General features: G+C 43.1%; 1 protein-coding gene across 4 annotated transcripts in view; it reads left to right on the top strand.

Annotated features, from left to right (window-relative positions):
* The window catches only part of THSD7B (thrombospondin type 1 domain containing 7B), a 319,547-nt gene that overhangs the window by 272,386 nt on the left and 30,341 nt on the right, over positions 1-16,820 (top strand). For 3 of the 4 annotated variants that reach the window (XM_040561821.1, XM_040561818.1, XM_040561820.1), the window contains exons 17-18: positions 13,648-13,781; positions 14,498-14,651. In XM_040561821.1, the coding sequence (XP_040417755.1) occupies positions 13,648-13,781; positions 14,498-14,651 (288 nt within the window). Of the gene's footprint in view, positions 1-6,539; positions 6,546-13,647; positions 13,782-14,497; positions 14,652-16,820 lie in introns of all 4 variants that reach the window. The other variant, XM_040561819.1, reaches the window with a different exon arrangement.

The following is a 16,820-nucleotide window of genomic DNA, read 5'->3' on the forward strand; positions in this document are numbered from 1 at the left end:
TGGCCCTTCGTCAGCATGATGCTGTGCTGCGGGAGGGGCTGGCAGATAAATCTGAGGGAGCCTGGCCTCAACGCCTGCGCGGCAGGATTTCCAAAAATGACTTTGCAAAATAAGCTTAATGTAACCGTGGGAGAGTTGCCCGTTGTTCACAGGTAGAGCAAAAGATGACGCTAATGTCAATATTAGACTAACGGTTGATAGGGGTAAAAACGTTAGCCTTTTTGATATTGCTTATTTTCAAACGATTCTGATGTGTTTCATGTGTCTGATGCAACCAGAAGCTGTTACAGGACTTACCGGAGCACAAAGAAGCAGCTGAAGTGTGGAGCCCAGTGGGGCTCCGCCGGTTTTCTGTGGCGAAGTAACCCCGGCGTTGCCTCGCGGCGTGCCTCTGTCCTGCCTCATCCATATTTGCTTTGTGTTGTGCTTTGTCAAGTGTTTGTGAAACACAGCGAGCCTTTTTCACAAGCATTTCTCTTTGTCAGTCTTTGAATTGCCTTCACCCCTTTCCGTGTCACTGCCACAGTTCCTCGTTACCGCATTTCTCCTGTTTTCCTGGCTTTCTTTGACTTGCATTTCTATACAGTGATTGCTCGCCCTTCTTTTCCCACACGCAGTTACAGTTGTTCTTTGTTTTCCTCTCCCTTATTTTCCTATCAATTAACTCGGGCTTATCCTTAGTGACTTCCGTGCGTACAGATGGGTACCCACACGTGCCAGTGCAGGAGGGGCAGGGATGCCTTGTGAAAGGAGGGTGGTGGTGGTGGTGATAAAAGCCAGCAGGAGCAGTTGGCTCAGCCTGGGGCAAAGCAAGGACCTAGAAGCCCCTACCCTGGACCAGAAGCCCCACTTGCATGTCCAAAGATGCCATCTACTTTATCCCCTCCAGAGTTACAGGTGAGAAATGGCAGAACTTACTCATGAACTATGCAGCCAAGAGAGTGTTTGCTTTACTTTAATGATTGCTTTTCTGTTTTCCTTCTCCATCCTGCATGCTACTGGCACTATCATGACCTAGTTAAAAAGTTTATTCTCTTTGTTCGATTCCAGCTCCTGTCTTGGTTACAATTTAGTAGTCAGAGCCAATGCAGTAAAGAAAGTATTGTTGTCTTCGTGGGATCAGTGCTTACGGGATGATATGTGGACTATCTGAACTCCAATGAGCTTCTGATCTGTAATGTAGAACAATTTTTTTGACAGCCTCTCAAAAGGCGTGTAAAATTCACGCAGGCATCAATCCTCCCTTCAACTTCAATGTTCAGTTTATATTGTAAGTATGTAGTATGGGTTAATAAACGTGGCACTCAATGATTAATACGTGATTTAGAAGTTTTCTATGGAGTTCTTCATTCAGAGATACTAAGGCTAGAAGTAGACCATGATGGTGATGGGCTGTTCCGACCTCTTGTATAGCACAAGCTACTGACTTTGTAGTCAGACTCTTGCTTACCTGCTGAGTTGGAGCAGGTTTGTGGAAAGGCACCCCACCTTGGCTCACACTTCAGTTCAAGGAGAGTTTTCCTTGGATAATCTGATTCAGTAATTAATTTCCTTCATGCTTAAAAAGGTCCTCTTTTTCATAACTTGAATATGAATTTGTCTAACTGCAGCTCTCAGCCTTGGGGACATTTATCTTTATCTACTAGCTTTAAAAATCCTTTTCTAAAAGAAATCCCCTCTGTATATTCCCAAAAGTGACCAAGGCTCCTTTTCACTACTTCTCACCTGAACCAAAAAGGTAGGTTTCTTTAGTTTGTTACTGCAATGTGAGTTTTTCAGACCTTGAATTATTTTTCTGGGTTTTCTTTAACTACTTTGTTGTTATCAGTGTTGCTTTTACAACGAGGATCTAGAACTGTAGGCAGTGTTATAACAGTGCTGTTAAATATTTAATATAATGGTAATTCCATTGCTCTATTTTTACATGAGGTATAAGAGTCCCTGTTTTCCAAAATGCAGTCTGGCCATCTGTGATTTATTCAAGGCAACAGTGAATTATCCAGCAGAGAATCCATCGATAGGCAGTTTTAAGCTGCTGGATCTCTTTAAAGCTATCTCAGGTGTCATTCTGCTACTCTGCATCTGGTGTGATACAGAAGAGTCATTTCTTTGTGTGACACGGCATTGCTGTTTTATCTGACACTGATACCACGCTTCGCTGGCACTAGACAATAGATGGTCCCAAATTACACTGGTGTTTTAACTACTTACCTATAAGCAACATTGGGAATTCCACAGCTCGTGGCGGCAATGATTCTGGTCTTATTAGTCTTACTGTCATCTGCTGGCTATCAGTTGTTTCAAATCCTTCACATTTTTGTTAAAGTGGGGTGCACACATCTGGACATGGTTCATGAGCTGAATCCATGCAATAGCTGAAGTGTAACTTCAGGGTTTTACAAACTGTACTTTTTATTTATTTTATTTATGTGTTTATTTATTTTTGCAGTGTTAGTGAACCACATTCTCTTTATGGGTCTTTACAAGTTCTGGATCCCTTGCAGAGGCTGTTTTTCTCCCATCCCGTGTTTCTGCTGTTGAGTACTCAGTCCGGCATAAGCTCTGTTCTGTAGCTCTCCTTCAGCCTGATCTTTCAGTACATTTCTCCAATTCGCAAAGCCCATTTTGAATTCTGTTCTCTGCATTGCCTTGCTGTTCCTCTCACCTCAGCAGCATCTGCAGAATAAGTAGGAATCGTTTTCAGTCCATCAGCCCCAAATTAATGAAAACATGAAGTAAGACTGGATACAGAACATAAAGCTCTGCAGAGCCATGCATGAGATTTCTCGCCTGTTTTCCACTACTAACTATTCTGAGCATGATTTTCCAACGTATTTTGCACTTACCAAGTATTAGATTCATCCAGACCATATTTCCTTAGCCTAGGAGATAGTGTCAAAAGACTCACTAAAGTCACCATAATATCTGCCATTTCATCCCTATCCCCAGCATCTGTTACCCTGCTGCAGAAGAACATCAGAATGATTTCACACAGTTTCTTCTTCACAAACCCCTGCTGCCTGCTGCTCGTCTCCTTGTTATTTTCTGCTGCTTATATATAATATGTCTGTATGAAAATATGTTTCCAAGAGTAAAAGTTTGGCTGGCTGCTATGCAATTCGCTGATTTACCCCCTTTCCTCCTCCAGCTTTCTCTCATTGCATCTTCTGAAGAATCCTGTGCAATCATGTCCTCATTCCTAAATAACCCCACTGATCCAGAAATTACTTCAGGACTCTCTTGCTCTCCTTGTTGGCCAAACTTTCTGAGCCAGTGCCCATCATAAAAAGTGTCTCGCCTTTCCTACCCTTCACCTGTTGGGTGATCTTTCATTTCCTACCATTCCCTCTGTTGTAAATTGACTGTTTTTAGGGCTGGACTTTTTCTGTGTAGTTCCTGCAACAAGTAACAGCGTTTCCCCCTTTTTGACTCTTCAGTTCCTTTCAGATCTGCCATTCAACTTCAGTTTCTCTCACCCTCTGCTAAGGGCTGAGTGAATATTTTCCTTTAGACCCTTTACATAGTCTTGAAACTACTGTTTCCTCTAACTTATACCACATAGTATTTTGTCTGATGCATTATTTAATTCTCTAAAAGGTTTTAGGTAGAGTGGTTTATATGTACGACGCACTGCGAAGCACAGCTGTGTTGCATAGTCTTGACCAGTTACCTTCAACTTTCTCCTTTTACTTGCTGTTTTGGGGAACAGCCTTTTTCACTCCATTATTTCCAGAGTCATGAATGCACGAAGGTAGTGCTGTGGGGAACGGCAGAGGTAGGGGAGCTGCAGCATTGCTTGTGCCCTGACACGCCATGGTACTGCAGAGCAGGACTGGGGGCACTCCTGGTGATTCTTACCCGGTGCATTACCCCCCAGTGTGTGAGCAAATTGGGAGTTCTTTTTTTTTTTCTGGAAAAGTACCAATATTCAGACACTACTAAGGTCCTTAAAAACAAGGCAGAAGGAAATAAATATGTGCTAGATGCTAATGTTTGTGCAGCATGGGTGTATATGGATTTGGAGTTTGCCATTGTTCCTGGTCAGATTTATTCCAAAAATGTCTGTTTGGCTTTTGTTTGTTTGTTTGCTTTAATATAGTTTCTCATTAACCATCCCCTATATATAGGCATCACTGATGTACATGCTAAATAAGTAGGTACTCCATCAAAAAAGATATATAAATATATCAATATATAAAAAATTATATATATATATATATTCTTTCTAGATGTGGTACTGGGGTACCTATAAATGTCCAGATGTTCCTTGCATGCCACAGCATGACCTGTGGAACAGTGGAATTCAGCAGAAGACTTTCCATTGTTTCCTGTGGATTTGGCCTCAAAATAAAGGCCAATGACAGAAATGTCAGAATCTGAAAATGTATATATTCCCTGATCTGAAAGAAAGGGATGGAAATCCTGCAGAAAGTTACCAAGAACTGGAGGGGCACTCATTACCCTGCAAGGCAGTGGCTAGCAAGCACTTTGCTGAGGTCTTTTGGCTCTGGGGACAGCATGCGTGCACTCTGGTGTCTGAAGAAGGTTGGGTGGAATTTAACTTTTGGCTCAAGGGAACCTTTAGTTTATTAATTATGAATGTGCTCACTGGAGAGCAGACTCAGGTGGATGTGTGGTTTCTCTCTGCAGCACATTGCTATTGTAGCATGTGTGCATTTTGTAAATAAAACTGGGCTCTTCTGTGCCTAAGTCTTCTCTGTCTGAGTCTGCCTATAAGAAACATCAAAAAAAAATAGAAAATAAAAAATCCTTCAAACCAAAAAAAAACCCCTCAAACCCTGTCAGATCATAACAATTTCAGGATTTCTAAATCTGCAGTGTTGTGACTGTAGCTGCCTTCAAATCTCTGCAGAACCCTGAGTTCAGGAGCTTGTCACAGGGGTGGCCTCTCAGCAGCAGTGCCAGGAGGGCTTTACCACCTGTAATTACACACAGCAAATTGCTCAAGTTAATGCTGCGTCTAAACACGGTACTAACATCTGCCTGTCTTGGCAGCGAGACAGCTACCATAAATATGCTATGCAACAGGCTGTCACGTATTCTGGCTCCTGGAGTAACTTGCTCTTCTGAGGGGAAATTTCCAGCCCCCGTTACTAATCAGGCTGTGAGTGATCTGAAGCCCTGGGATCCATCAGGCATCGACCGGCATCCCTCCTGCCCTCCCTCCGAGCATCACTTTCTGTCTCTGTCTCGATGCTGATGAGGAGCAATCAGACCTGCTGCTGAGTGGACTGGGGAGAGAATGACAGTCGGATCCTAATGAAGCAGTAGGGTTACGAGCTGCTTTGCATTTCTGCTCCTGCATGTGCAGGACCCTGAAGCCAGGCCGTGTGTGGCTGTGGATGCGGGATGCCCAGGGAGCGGTCTGCGGTCATCTCCACTTCATGCGTGTGGTGTGGTCGCACGGAAGTGTTTCAGAAAACATCTAGCTTTCAACCGTCTGACACTTCCCCATCTCTTCTGCCTCTTGCCTATAGTGCTATCAATCACTTTGTTCTTTTCAGCTAAGTGGTTTTAAATCTCCTGTGGAAAACTTGTGTCAGTCCAGCGTAAGGACAAGTGACTGCTTTGCAACGCTAATTCAGTCTTGCTTAAGACATGAAAATAAACTGATAAAATACCAATTTGAAGTTTTTAGACCTTGAAATGATTTAAAATCTCTTGTAAATGAAAGTCTGGGGCTGAAACTTTGTCTCTGAGGCATCATTTTTAACTTAGCAGTAAGCTCTGATGGTCTTTTCTTTAAATTGCCTATTGTACGAATGCCTACGAAGCAAGTGCTTCTTTGGGACTGTTTGTGTTTAGGATTGGCATTTATTTCATTTCTTGTGACAGATGACTCGGCTTTTCGATCTAGTAATCACTTGCTTGTGCCCCTCGGGGGCAGGGGCTGACCTGCAGGAGGGCTGTTTGCGGTGGTAGTGCAGATGCAGCATGGTGCTGGCCGGGTGGCTCAGGACCACGGGCGCATTGCTCCCATTTCCCCAAATCCCAACCTGCTCTGGGCTCCTGGGCTCCTCTGCGTGGGCTTCAGATCCACAGCTTTCATGAAAGACAGTGCCACCCAATTAAGATTTAAATGTCTGAAAGCCTTTAATGTCTGCTGTGATTGATATTCTGTAATTGTGGGGTTGCTTACCAGATTTCAAGTTAAGCTTCATAGATTATTTTTTTTTCCTCCTAAGGCTTTGATCTTGAGACACTCGGAGGAAATCCAGAGGATTGCTGGGTGAAGCTGAATGAACTCTGCTTCATTCTTCAGCACAGTCATGCTTCTCATTCACTCACAAATAAATGCCTGATTTCTACTTGAGGGATTTTTTTTTTTTTCTGAAAGATGGGGAAATCGAAGAATTGAATGCAACCTTACATTGTAGCAATTTTATTTTAAGCAGATTTTCTGCCTTTTTTTTTTTTTTTATACTTCTCAATATTATCATACAGCAGCTCAACTAATGAATATATAATTTTCTTTCCTTTCTGCTTGTCATGCCCTGCTAACATGGACATCTACAAAGGCTCAGGTTGGTGTTGCAATCTGTCTTCATCTTATCTGATTGTTCTCATTTAGTAAAAAGGGGCTCTGCTGTTGTTCTGCATCAATCAGCTTTTTTCCCTTTTCCTCTCTTTAAAATTGGATCCAACATTATTACTGCATTACAGATTCATCCAGAGATGTGCCACATTCGTTTGTTACCCCTGAAACTATCCTTCGGCTTCAGCAGAATGTGCTGTTTCAAAAAACACAGGACATTGATTTATTTATACCTACTTAAATTTGCCATGCTTGCCTTGCTTTGTGACAGGGAGACAGCAGAAGCTGCAATACCCACAGCTTCTGGAATCAGCAAAAAATGCAGCACCACTCTTCCTAACGAGTTTCTGCCTTGGTTTAGAACTCTGTGTTTGACAACGTAGTAAAACGTTAAAGTTTATATCTTGTCAAGATTCTGTATTTTCTTGATACTGAAGCAATATAATTAAAATAAAAAGCAAAGCCACAGGAACTGCCCATTTGTAATGTTATTAGCACATGCCCCCCGCACTGTAACATCTCAATTTTTTGGTGTGATTCCGAAACTAAATTGTCTTGCCTGAGTATTTTGGGTAGAAGTATGCTGTCCTGTGTCTGCGAGGCACCTGCACGGTCGTGCTCCCTGCTGTGCTCTGATCCTCAGAGCCTGAGGACTGCAGGCACAGGAAAACCTGGAGCCTTGGTGCTGTCTGTCCATCCTCCTGCCCTCTGCCTAACAAGTTGCCCAACAAATACCAACAGCCGTGTGTTCAGACCCACCAGCACTGGGCGAGGAGGGGCTCAGATGGCATTGCAGGGGGCTGGGAGGCAGCTTGGGGCTGGAAGCTGCTCCTTCTAGGGCTGGCAGCACCTGGGAGCCTCCAAATTTCTGCCGCTGTTGCCACTCAGAGGAATGGGATTTATTGAAATGGACAGGCACTTGCACAGTGTCTTCTCCCATATTTTCTCACATTTTATTACACCAACTTCTTGCTTTAATCTCCAGGAAGGAGCGCTCATGCTTCACCGTATTACAACTGGGTGTTTTTAGAGCCTGCATGAATTTTACAGAAAATAAAAACACTTAGTAAGAGTAAATACGAATTAATAAATCTTGCTGAGCAACATGTTAGTTCCATAAGTATTAGCTGTAATGACTGTGGTTCAGCAGAGCTCACTTCAATTAACTTTTTAAACAAGACATTTTCCATTCATTGCACTTAGGAATTTGAAATACAGTGATGTCTGTCTTTGCATATTTAATCATCCATTAGAAGAAAATAAGGGATTTACTAGGAGAACAGCATTTTTAAAGAAGTCCAACAAAAGTCTAGGTATGGCAAAAGCATCTAAAAGCCATGGTGAGGGAATGTGGAGCATCCAGATGTCTTTATTGCAAAAATGTTCTGCTGCTTTCCTAATTTTTCCTCTTCTTTTTCCTCATTTCACAGCCAGAATTTTGCACTGCTTCTTTTTCTGATGGCTCCATCCTGAAATGTCTTTATCTGAACTGTTCAGTATCTGATTTTAAGCTGAGATGTCATCCAGTTAGTGCGAGAAATAGGGCATTTCCTGCTACAATCCCCTGCTCCTTGAGGGCTCCCTCTTCAGCCTCTAATAAATCACTTAATTCTTCGCCCTCAGCTTTCTCATGTGTAAATTCGGATTAAAGTGGAGCTGTTTTGAGGACTGGGTTATAAATAGATAATCAAGAGCAGTGGAAACTTCAGAGGATTCATAATTATTTTTTACCCTTCCTACTCACTGAAAATCTATCACTTTTTGGCAGTGTTTTTGAAGGCTGTCACCATGGACAGTCACTCAGAGTAACGTTGAGGTGCCTCTTACTGTAGGGGCTTCCAAACTGCCTGCAGGGCAGAGCCTGGGAATGGATATTTCTTTCTGTCTATGAGGATTTATTGCCCTGACTCACAATACGTATTTTGTACTTAGACATTAGAATAAAATTGATCCCACCCTTTTGTCAGCTACAAAGTTTTCGCCAGTTCTAGTTTTTCATTAAACTTGGTTCAACACCGGTGAGGGCTTTTTATAACCTTATGGCAGTTCTAATTGATTTCCTTTTTTCCTTACCACAAAGGAGGTCAAAAATACTAACCCCTTTGGTTTGTGTGTAAATGAAAATGGAAAGTGCCGAATTTATATCACAAACATTTGTGCATTTATATAATCTGCTACGGGCATAAAATTTCAGGGATTCCAGTCCTTTCTGAAGTCTTCTCGCATGCTGATCTGTTCAAATGTTTCTGGTGTAAGTCATTCCCAAACCAAACCTTCTAACTTCAGTAGCTATTTGCAGAGTCCAAGTACCTAAAGACGAGTTTCGTCACTGCAACAGCTGCTTTGCAAAATCCAAATTGCTTAAAAACTACTTGTTAAATCAGTTGTAGTACTGATGAGCAGTTAACATATTTCTAACGATTGCGATCAATATATAAACTAGCATGAAATAAAATCAATTTTATTTTAAAGAGAACTATTTAATGTTGAAATTTTAATGAGGTCATTTCTGTGATGTAGCGTTTGTTAATGTGCAAGTACTCGTCCTTCCGACATACAGTTAATTAAGTAAAGCTCTTAAATATGTGCTTAGACCTGCCAAATCAGACGTGCACTTAAGTAATTAACAAAGTACGTACTCCATTTTGAATTCAGTTTTAAAGAATCAAGTAAAATAAATGTATTAATAGAAAATATCTGTTTGGGATTAAATGGAACATGAAGGCAATATTACAGCATTACCAAAAAATATTCAATTAATGTATGGGTAGAACAGCAGCTATCCACCAAAAAAGAGATTGGGATGAAGTAGATGAAGGCAACAAAGAAGTCAGATGTGCAGGTAATTGCAATGAATGAACATCTCTGCAGCTGTATTTCCCACTGTGCTCTGGGTCCATTTGTGTCAGGCTTCTTGCAGGAGAAGTGCTGGCTGCAGTCCAGATTTTGGGAAGTCGTGACCGTAAGTGGAGGAGGGAGCCATTTGTGCACGGTGCCATCCCACTGCTGCTGCCTCTTGAAGTCTGGATATGTGGGAAATAAACAAGTGGGTGTGCAAAAAGTATTAGAAGTGGGCGAATTGCTGGCAAGTCTCACTAGGAGTGTTTTTAATATCTACGCTTGATTATTTTTTTTAACCTATAAGTGTCATTGCAAACCAGGGAAAATCATCTCTCTTTCTACATGAGAATTTTTAGCACATACATGGCTTTAGTGTTATTTGTGTTGGTCTCCATAGCTCAAAAGTAGGTTGTTATTTCTTTGGTTTAGGCTGTTTCAGTGTATTAAGTCTAATGTAACCTTGGCATAAGGGCAGTGCTGTGAAATGGACTTATGTTAGCAATGAATTTAGAACATTTTTATTAGAAATGAATAGCACAGGGGTTGTCCTCGGGGGTCTCAGGCAACTGCTACAGTGATCAGTTTGGTTGTTCTAATATAATAAGCAGATATTGACTTAAGTTGAGGCGAACACCAAGATTTACTGTCTTGAAAGCTAAAATATTGACTGCGGGAAAACCAGAGTCAATATTTACCTTGAGGGACAATAAATCTTGATGTTCACTGAAATATGGAGTCGCTGTGATTTTCAGAAGTGTTGAACCTTGTTCTAGTTTAAGCTGCAGCTGCTCATCAGGAAAGCTGCCTGAAGTATAGCTATGAGTTTTTTCTAATGAATCACATCAATTGGGCATTTGCTTCTATATGTCCTTTGGAAGGTCAGCATTATTCCTGACCTGTAAGTAAATTAATAAATTACAAAACGCTGTAAGTCACCTGAACATTTTCTGGTGGTTGTATTTGGACCTTTCATTAGGAAGTGTCAGCTATTAAAAAAGAAAATAACTAGACTAGCATTTCTATGTATTGTTTAAGTATCAGCCACCAGCAGCCTCCAGTTCTTCCTCCTACCCGAGCAGTCCCAAACAGGGGCCCCTCTCTCCATCCGTTGATTGATTTTTAGTTTTTGTCCCTCGGGAGATGCAATGTGGTAGTGCATTCCTTGGTTGGATGGCTTGCCCTGAGTGCACTGTAAATGCATTGTTGCGGTAATTTTGCATACATTTGGCAAGGGTGAGCTGTAAGTGGATTATTTTCCCAGGAACTGTTGTTGTCTTTGTGTTTTGTGTCTTTTGGGCATACAGAACGGGACAGCAAGAGGCTGCCATGCTGTGGGGCTCCCTGGGGTGAGCACATGGAGCAGGAGCTGCAGGGCTGGAGTCGGCTGTTCGGGTACCACCAAAGTGGTGTGTTTGTGCCCTGCTCTGCACGTACAGGGCAACACGTGTGTCACAGGACAGAGGCTGATGAGCTTTCAAGTGCAGTCAGCCAGGCTTGACGTGCCTAGGCAGCAGAGTACAAATGCTCTATTAACAGCTTTATTATTGCAACCCCACCTGCTTTCAGAAGAGAGCGTTTGAGGTATCACATCAGTTGTATTTCTGTAATGGTGCACGGGGTCTTGCGTGGCATCCCATCCCTGCCCAAACTCTGCTGGTTTTCTTATGTAAAAAAGTAACACATGGGAAATACTGCAGGCAGTGACCACCAAGCTGCAGTAGTGGTGAAGTCCTGGCGTTAGTGCTCTGCTGCTGTCTGCAGATGGGTTTATGGGGCTTTGGAGGGCTCTACGTGTTTAACAGATTTTAATGCCAAATGAGAGATCACTGAGATTCCAAGCCAGGATTGCCCAGCCCTTGGTCTTGCCCAGCACAGGAGCAGACACGCTGCCTAGCTCGGCTCCTATGGCCCGTGCCAGCCTGTCACCCCTGTGGGGGTTGGCACAAGGGCTGTGGGAGGGGGGATGCTGCAGGACGGCGAGCTGGAGGCAGAGGTGCCTGCTGCTGAGGGGGAAATCCCAGGCCGAGCAGCGGAGGTGGCACATGGGCTGCCCCAGCCTGCCCTGCCATCAGCCCGAGCTCATCATTTGCTGTCATGGTAATGTGTGATAGCACACTGGTATCAGCTGAGGCTTTACCCCCCGTGGCACTGCCCAGGCAGACGTCTGTCCCCAGGGCTGCGGGTGCCCTGTGCCTTCATCCAGCTCTTGGCACATCCAGCACTTTGCCTCCCCTTGCAACAAGGGAAACTCTGATCGCGCCCTACACATCTCCCACTGATGTCTGTAGAAAGCAGTGGGTTTTGTCAGACAGTTCAGGCTGAGTGTGGTTGTTTCCCCATCCCGTGGAGCAGGGGTGCTGATAAATACCTTGAGTCTCTACATCCAGCTGCTGGGTGTTGCTGGGGAGCGAGCTGGCTCTTCAATTTGTGCGGCCGTGTCCCCTGTGCCTCTGGGATCGGCAGGGAGCACAGGTCTCAGGGCTGCACAGCTAGTTGGTGGCACTTGGGATGCCACTTGAAACTTAGCTTCAATATACACTTCATATCATATATGAATATATATACCTGTATATCGTATAGTTAGGCCAGATACCATTGCTTTGGCATTAGGAAATCATTAACCCAGACTGATTGATGAGCACCGTGATCTTTGACAGCCTTTTGTGCAGGCCCAGCGAAAGCTGGACTTGTAAAAACCCTTGTGGCCCAGTAGCCCCTGGTCACGGCTGCCCTTCTGCCCTCTGGGCTGGCTGCACCCTGGCAGCCCGTGCCTCTCGCCGAGCAGCGCCACTGCCGTAGCGCCCTGCGCTCCGCTCCCTCTCCCATCTACCGAGAGCAGGCAATGCTCTCGCTCACCTCTTCGTGCCATGCTTACCTCCTGCCAGCCCTGACTGCTAGCCTACTGGGTCCCTCTCTTTGCTGTTTTTTCCTTTGTGTTTTTTTGTTTGTATTTTTCACTTTTCAGCTTATCTTGCTTTACAGACCGCCAAAGACAGACCCACAGTTCAAATTAGTTTCTGATGTTTTCTGTTCCCAAGGTGTACTCTTTAGCAAGGTCTCTCTTTTTTTTTTTTTTTTTTTTGTTTTCATTTGATAAGAAATTAATGTGCTGATGGGACGATGGGACACCAGTTCTTTTTTCAAGCTGGTTTCTAAATTTCCCCATCCTTTACCTCTAAAATACTGCAGGTAAGGTTTATTTATTGCTGTGACCACAACATGAATAGTCATAATCTGCTATTTTAAAATGAAGCTATAAATTTCACCTGTGGCTGAATTTCTTTGTTTGAGGGGTGGGGTGGATTGATCTATAGTTATTTTAACAGTGAGACCTGAACTGCTCACAGCAGCAAGGCCGAGGGAATTTCGGCGTGTGGAAGAAGAAATCTTGGGTGTGCTGTATTTTTTCAGGGCAGCACACAGTGCGTTTGGACAAAGCAACAGAGAACATTGTGTCTTCAAATCAGCTTCTGTGGACAAACTGGATTCAAAATAAATAACTTTTATTCGTTACCATAACAGAGCTGTTGACATGCTCATTTGTTTAAACCTAAAAATCTGCTAAAGTGCTATTTCTCAGTGTGTTGCTTCTAACAGCTTGAATGTCTGACATCTTTTAGAAGTGTTTATCAATCTTTTGGCTTTTTTTTCTCTGTATTTGGCTGTATTTTTCTTTCTCCTTAGATACCATAGTTCAGGTGAATGCACAGTCATGTTTGATTGGGAGATACGTTAGAGATAAGTCACTTGCAGGGAAAAAAGCATTTATGGTGTTTGTGTATAAAGATGAGATTTGTAGGAGGCATGAAATTTTGGTCTTCTACAGTAAATGACTTCCCAGGATATGCTAGAAGCAGAGGTAAATGAGTGCTGATTTTAAACTTGTACCTTCTGAAACATGAAAAGATGCAGCGCATATGGTCCTGGTGAATGACATGATGGATTATAGCAAGAGCAGTCTGAGCAAATGAAATTGTAATGGAATTCCTGCTCTGGCTTTAGAGAATAACTGTTATTTATCCTGTGTCCTAAGATGCTGCATGCATACTACTGTTTATTATGTACTTAGAAAACCCTTGGCAAGTCAATAATGAATAAACGAACTTAAAGATATGACAACACTTGTGGCATAAGGAGCATAAGCCAGGATGTTTTTCAGCGTACTCTTTTGTGGTTTTGGCTGACGTGTTTCTGCAGAGATGCTAACCCAGATAGTTCAAATGAATAGTTTTGATTCTTTTTCCTGGCAGGTGTACGAGGCAGTCCCATGCTACACTGAGTGCAATCAGTATTCCTGGGTAGTCGAACCGTGGTCTCCGTGCAAAATCAACAGTGAACAAAATTCCCTCCACTGTGGAGAAGGAATACAAACGAGGAAAGTCAGGTGCGTGAAGACAAAAGCATGATTGTAAATTAAAAAGAGCTCAAATGTTCTCACATAAAGCTGAAATAACTGGCTAAGTGAATACATCGTAGAGTCCAAAGGATTTCAAATGAAAAGAAACATGCATTTCTGTGTAATGGTTTACAGGACGAGCATCTCTGAGATGCAGCCTTGTGTTGTGATTGAGACTTCTTTCAGGAAGAAGGTCTGATGTTTAAATTAGAATTCTTTAACCTACGTGCCATAGAGATATAACAGCCCCCTGAGCTGCACAGCCTTGATATTCTGCTTTGCTAATGTTTTCCCCAAGTAATGGCACTGCATTCACTGAAGTGGTGTTCATTATCAGGAAGTGTTCATTCCCTAGGCATGGGGGAGCAATGAGGATGTTACTAGTGGGAACACACAGGTTTGTTCTTGCTGATTGTCATTTTCTCTTCACTCATCTGTCATATAATGAAAGTTAAAAGCCCCTGTATGAGACTGGAAATGTTTACTCAAAGTATTCATTGAAATCTGTGAGTAACAAAAGCCCGTCATGTCTGTAGCTGTTTCGGCTTGCTTTGTTAATGCTATTAATGCCATGTTTTGTCCAGCCATATTTCACATAGCTTTGTGTTACATCCAGTGTCCTACTGGAGTCGTGCTGACCTGCTGATATCCATCACTGTAATAAGCTGATGATCCTCACATGAAAATTTCTGTTTTCTGTGTAGGTGTGTAAGTACTGCTGAGGACCACAGAGGGGAGACGGTACCCAACGCCCTGTGTAATCAGGCTGAAATCCCAGATGAAGTTCAGAAGTGCAGCTTGTACTGCCCCAGTGAGTGTGCAGTGTCCGACTGGGGACAGTGGAGCACGTGCCCACAGGTAGGCTCGCCTGGCTGTGGTTCCAAGGGCAATGTTCCTCACACATCTTTCTCTGTCCTTCAATCACTCTGTGAGAAAATTTTCTAACAACAAAGTAAACGATTTTCCAAGGGAGGTCAGGCCTAATGGATCCTCCGGCCAATCTGAAGATTTTTGTATTTCTACAGAGACTGAGCTATAGAAAATTAGTTAGTAAAACACACAGAGGTATTACTGTGACAGTTCAACCCCTCCTTCAACCTGGTCTACAGGCAAGGACCCAAACAAGCACAGCAGGTGACGGGATCAACACTGTAGTTGCACTTAAGGGCTGTCTGTGTCAGGAATTAGTCTCAGGGGAGTGCTGTCTGGGGGATGCACATCTCCCACGGTGGTGGCACTCCTCTGAACAGGTCTTGGGCCAGAGGGAATGACAGCTTTCTCTTCTCAAAAAGGCAGTATTTCTCTCCAGCATCTCCTCCTCCTAAAACCTTGAGGGAAGATTTGAGGCAACAGCAACAGAAGGGCATGGCAGCAAGATGCCTGAATAATTTGTCCTGTCACTGAATACTTGAAACTTTGTGAATTATGCAGGGACTCAAGCAACTGCCAAATGTTCTCAGTTTTTCTAAGTGTGCAAGATGGAAAGAACCTGCAAATCCTGTCTTGTGAAAACACTCTGGCCTCAAGGCACGTCGTTGGAAACCTATTGTTTCTTTCTGATCAGTGTTGAATAGGTGCCAACTTTAATCTAAGGGCTTGTGTAATAGACTTGGTTGATGTATTTAAGTGACAAACATAAATTCATTGCCCCTATGTTAACAGGGCCATTATCAAAAGTCTTAGTGGTTATTGGACAGGGATTTATACTACTGCTGACACAGGTAATTTCCTTCCATAATATTTTGTGTAGCCTATCAATATAGTCAGTAAGAATATGTCAAATAAAATCTTGTGTTTCATTTCCTGTATTTACCTCCTCCTGAGCAGCATAGCTTTGATGAAGTACAACGCTGTTGCAACCAATACGGATGCTTGGATACCTTTCAAAGTCCCACTGTGGTTGGGCTGTTTCTTTGTCATTAACTTGTTTCCAGAAACAGATTTTCTTCATTTCAGTATGCAGTAAACTAATGCAGAGATCCTCAAGGCCAGTGGGTATTTTTCAGATGCCTTATTGGCAGTCAGTTGGTCATGAAGGACTGCTTTAAACATCCTAATATCCTTAAGACACAGTGAGTTTTTGCCTGAAGACTCCTTTTCAGCAATGGTGAGGTCTCTGTAGCCCACAGAAGCACAAAAGGGATGACCAGAACTTGTGGGCTGCGCTCCATCAGGCAGCATAGCTCTTGGCAGTTGCAGGGACAAGTGCCACAGTCCCTGTGTCTCCTTGTACATCCTTTTGCCATGGTCGATGTTAATTCATAAATGTGAGGGTGCCTGCATGCCAGTGCAATTAACTGAGCAATATGCTTTCACAAGCTGTTCTGCAGTGCTTTGTTGTGAAACTGAGATGACTGTGTGTGGATGGAGCATGTGTTTAAATAGTGCTGCCCAGATACGAAACAATAAACAGCTTGAAGTTTTATGGACAAATAAAACCTTCCCTTTGAAGAGTTTACAGCAGTGCTGTCTCACTTTTATAGCTACACAGGCTGTTTGTGTTCCTTTGGTTTTAAGAGAGAACCACACAGCACAGTCCCTCCCATCCTGCAGGTGCTTAACAACTCCAAGGCAAGCAAGGGTTTTGCTGTATGTGCAGAATGACCAAACCATGGCAGTGGTTCATGTTCATTCTGTGCATGGGTGCCAGTATGTTGGAGTGGAGACTGAGTATAATGTGTCCAGGAGTGAGGCATTGCCAGCACCAAGATGACTGAAGCATCCTTCAGCCTCCTGAGTAGCAACAGGGAAAGGCAGTCTCGGAGAATGGCCACAAACAGGTGAACACAGTCAATAATAGAGTTACAAAAGCAATGGAGTCTATGGAGGTTCTAGTTTCATCTTTAATGGAAAGGTTACATGTTCTCAGTTGAGTAGCTCCGCTGACTTGAACTGAGAGCTTGCACCTGGACCTTGCCTGGAGACCCTACATATAAACACACAAATATAAGAGTGTTTTTTTTTTGCATCTGGAGCTAAATCTCTTGTTAAGTCTTTCGGTCAGACCTGTTGTGCCTCCGGCCTGCA

Source organism: Cygnus olor, chromosome 6 (genome assembly GCF_009769625.2).
Source record: "Cygnus olor isolate bCygOlo1 chromosome 6, bCygOlo1.pri.v2, whole genome shotgun sequence".
In the NCBI taxonomy this organism is placed as follows: Eukaryota; Metazoa; Chordata; class Aves; order Anseriformes; family Anatidae; genus Cygnus; species Cygnus olor.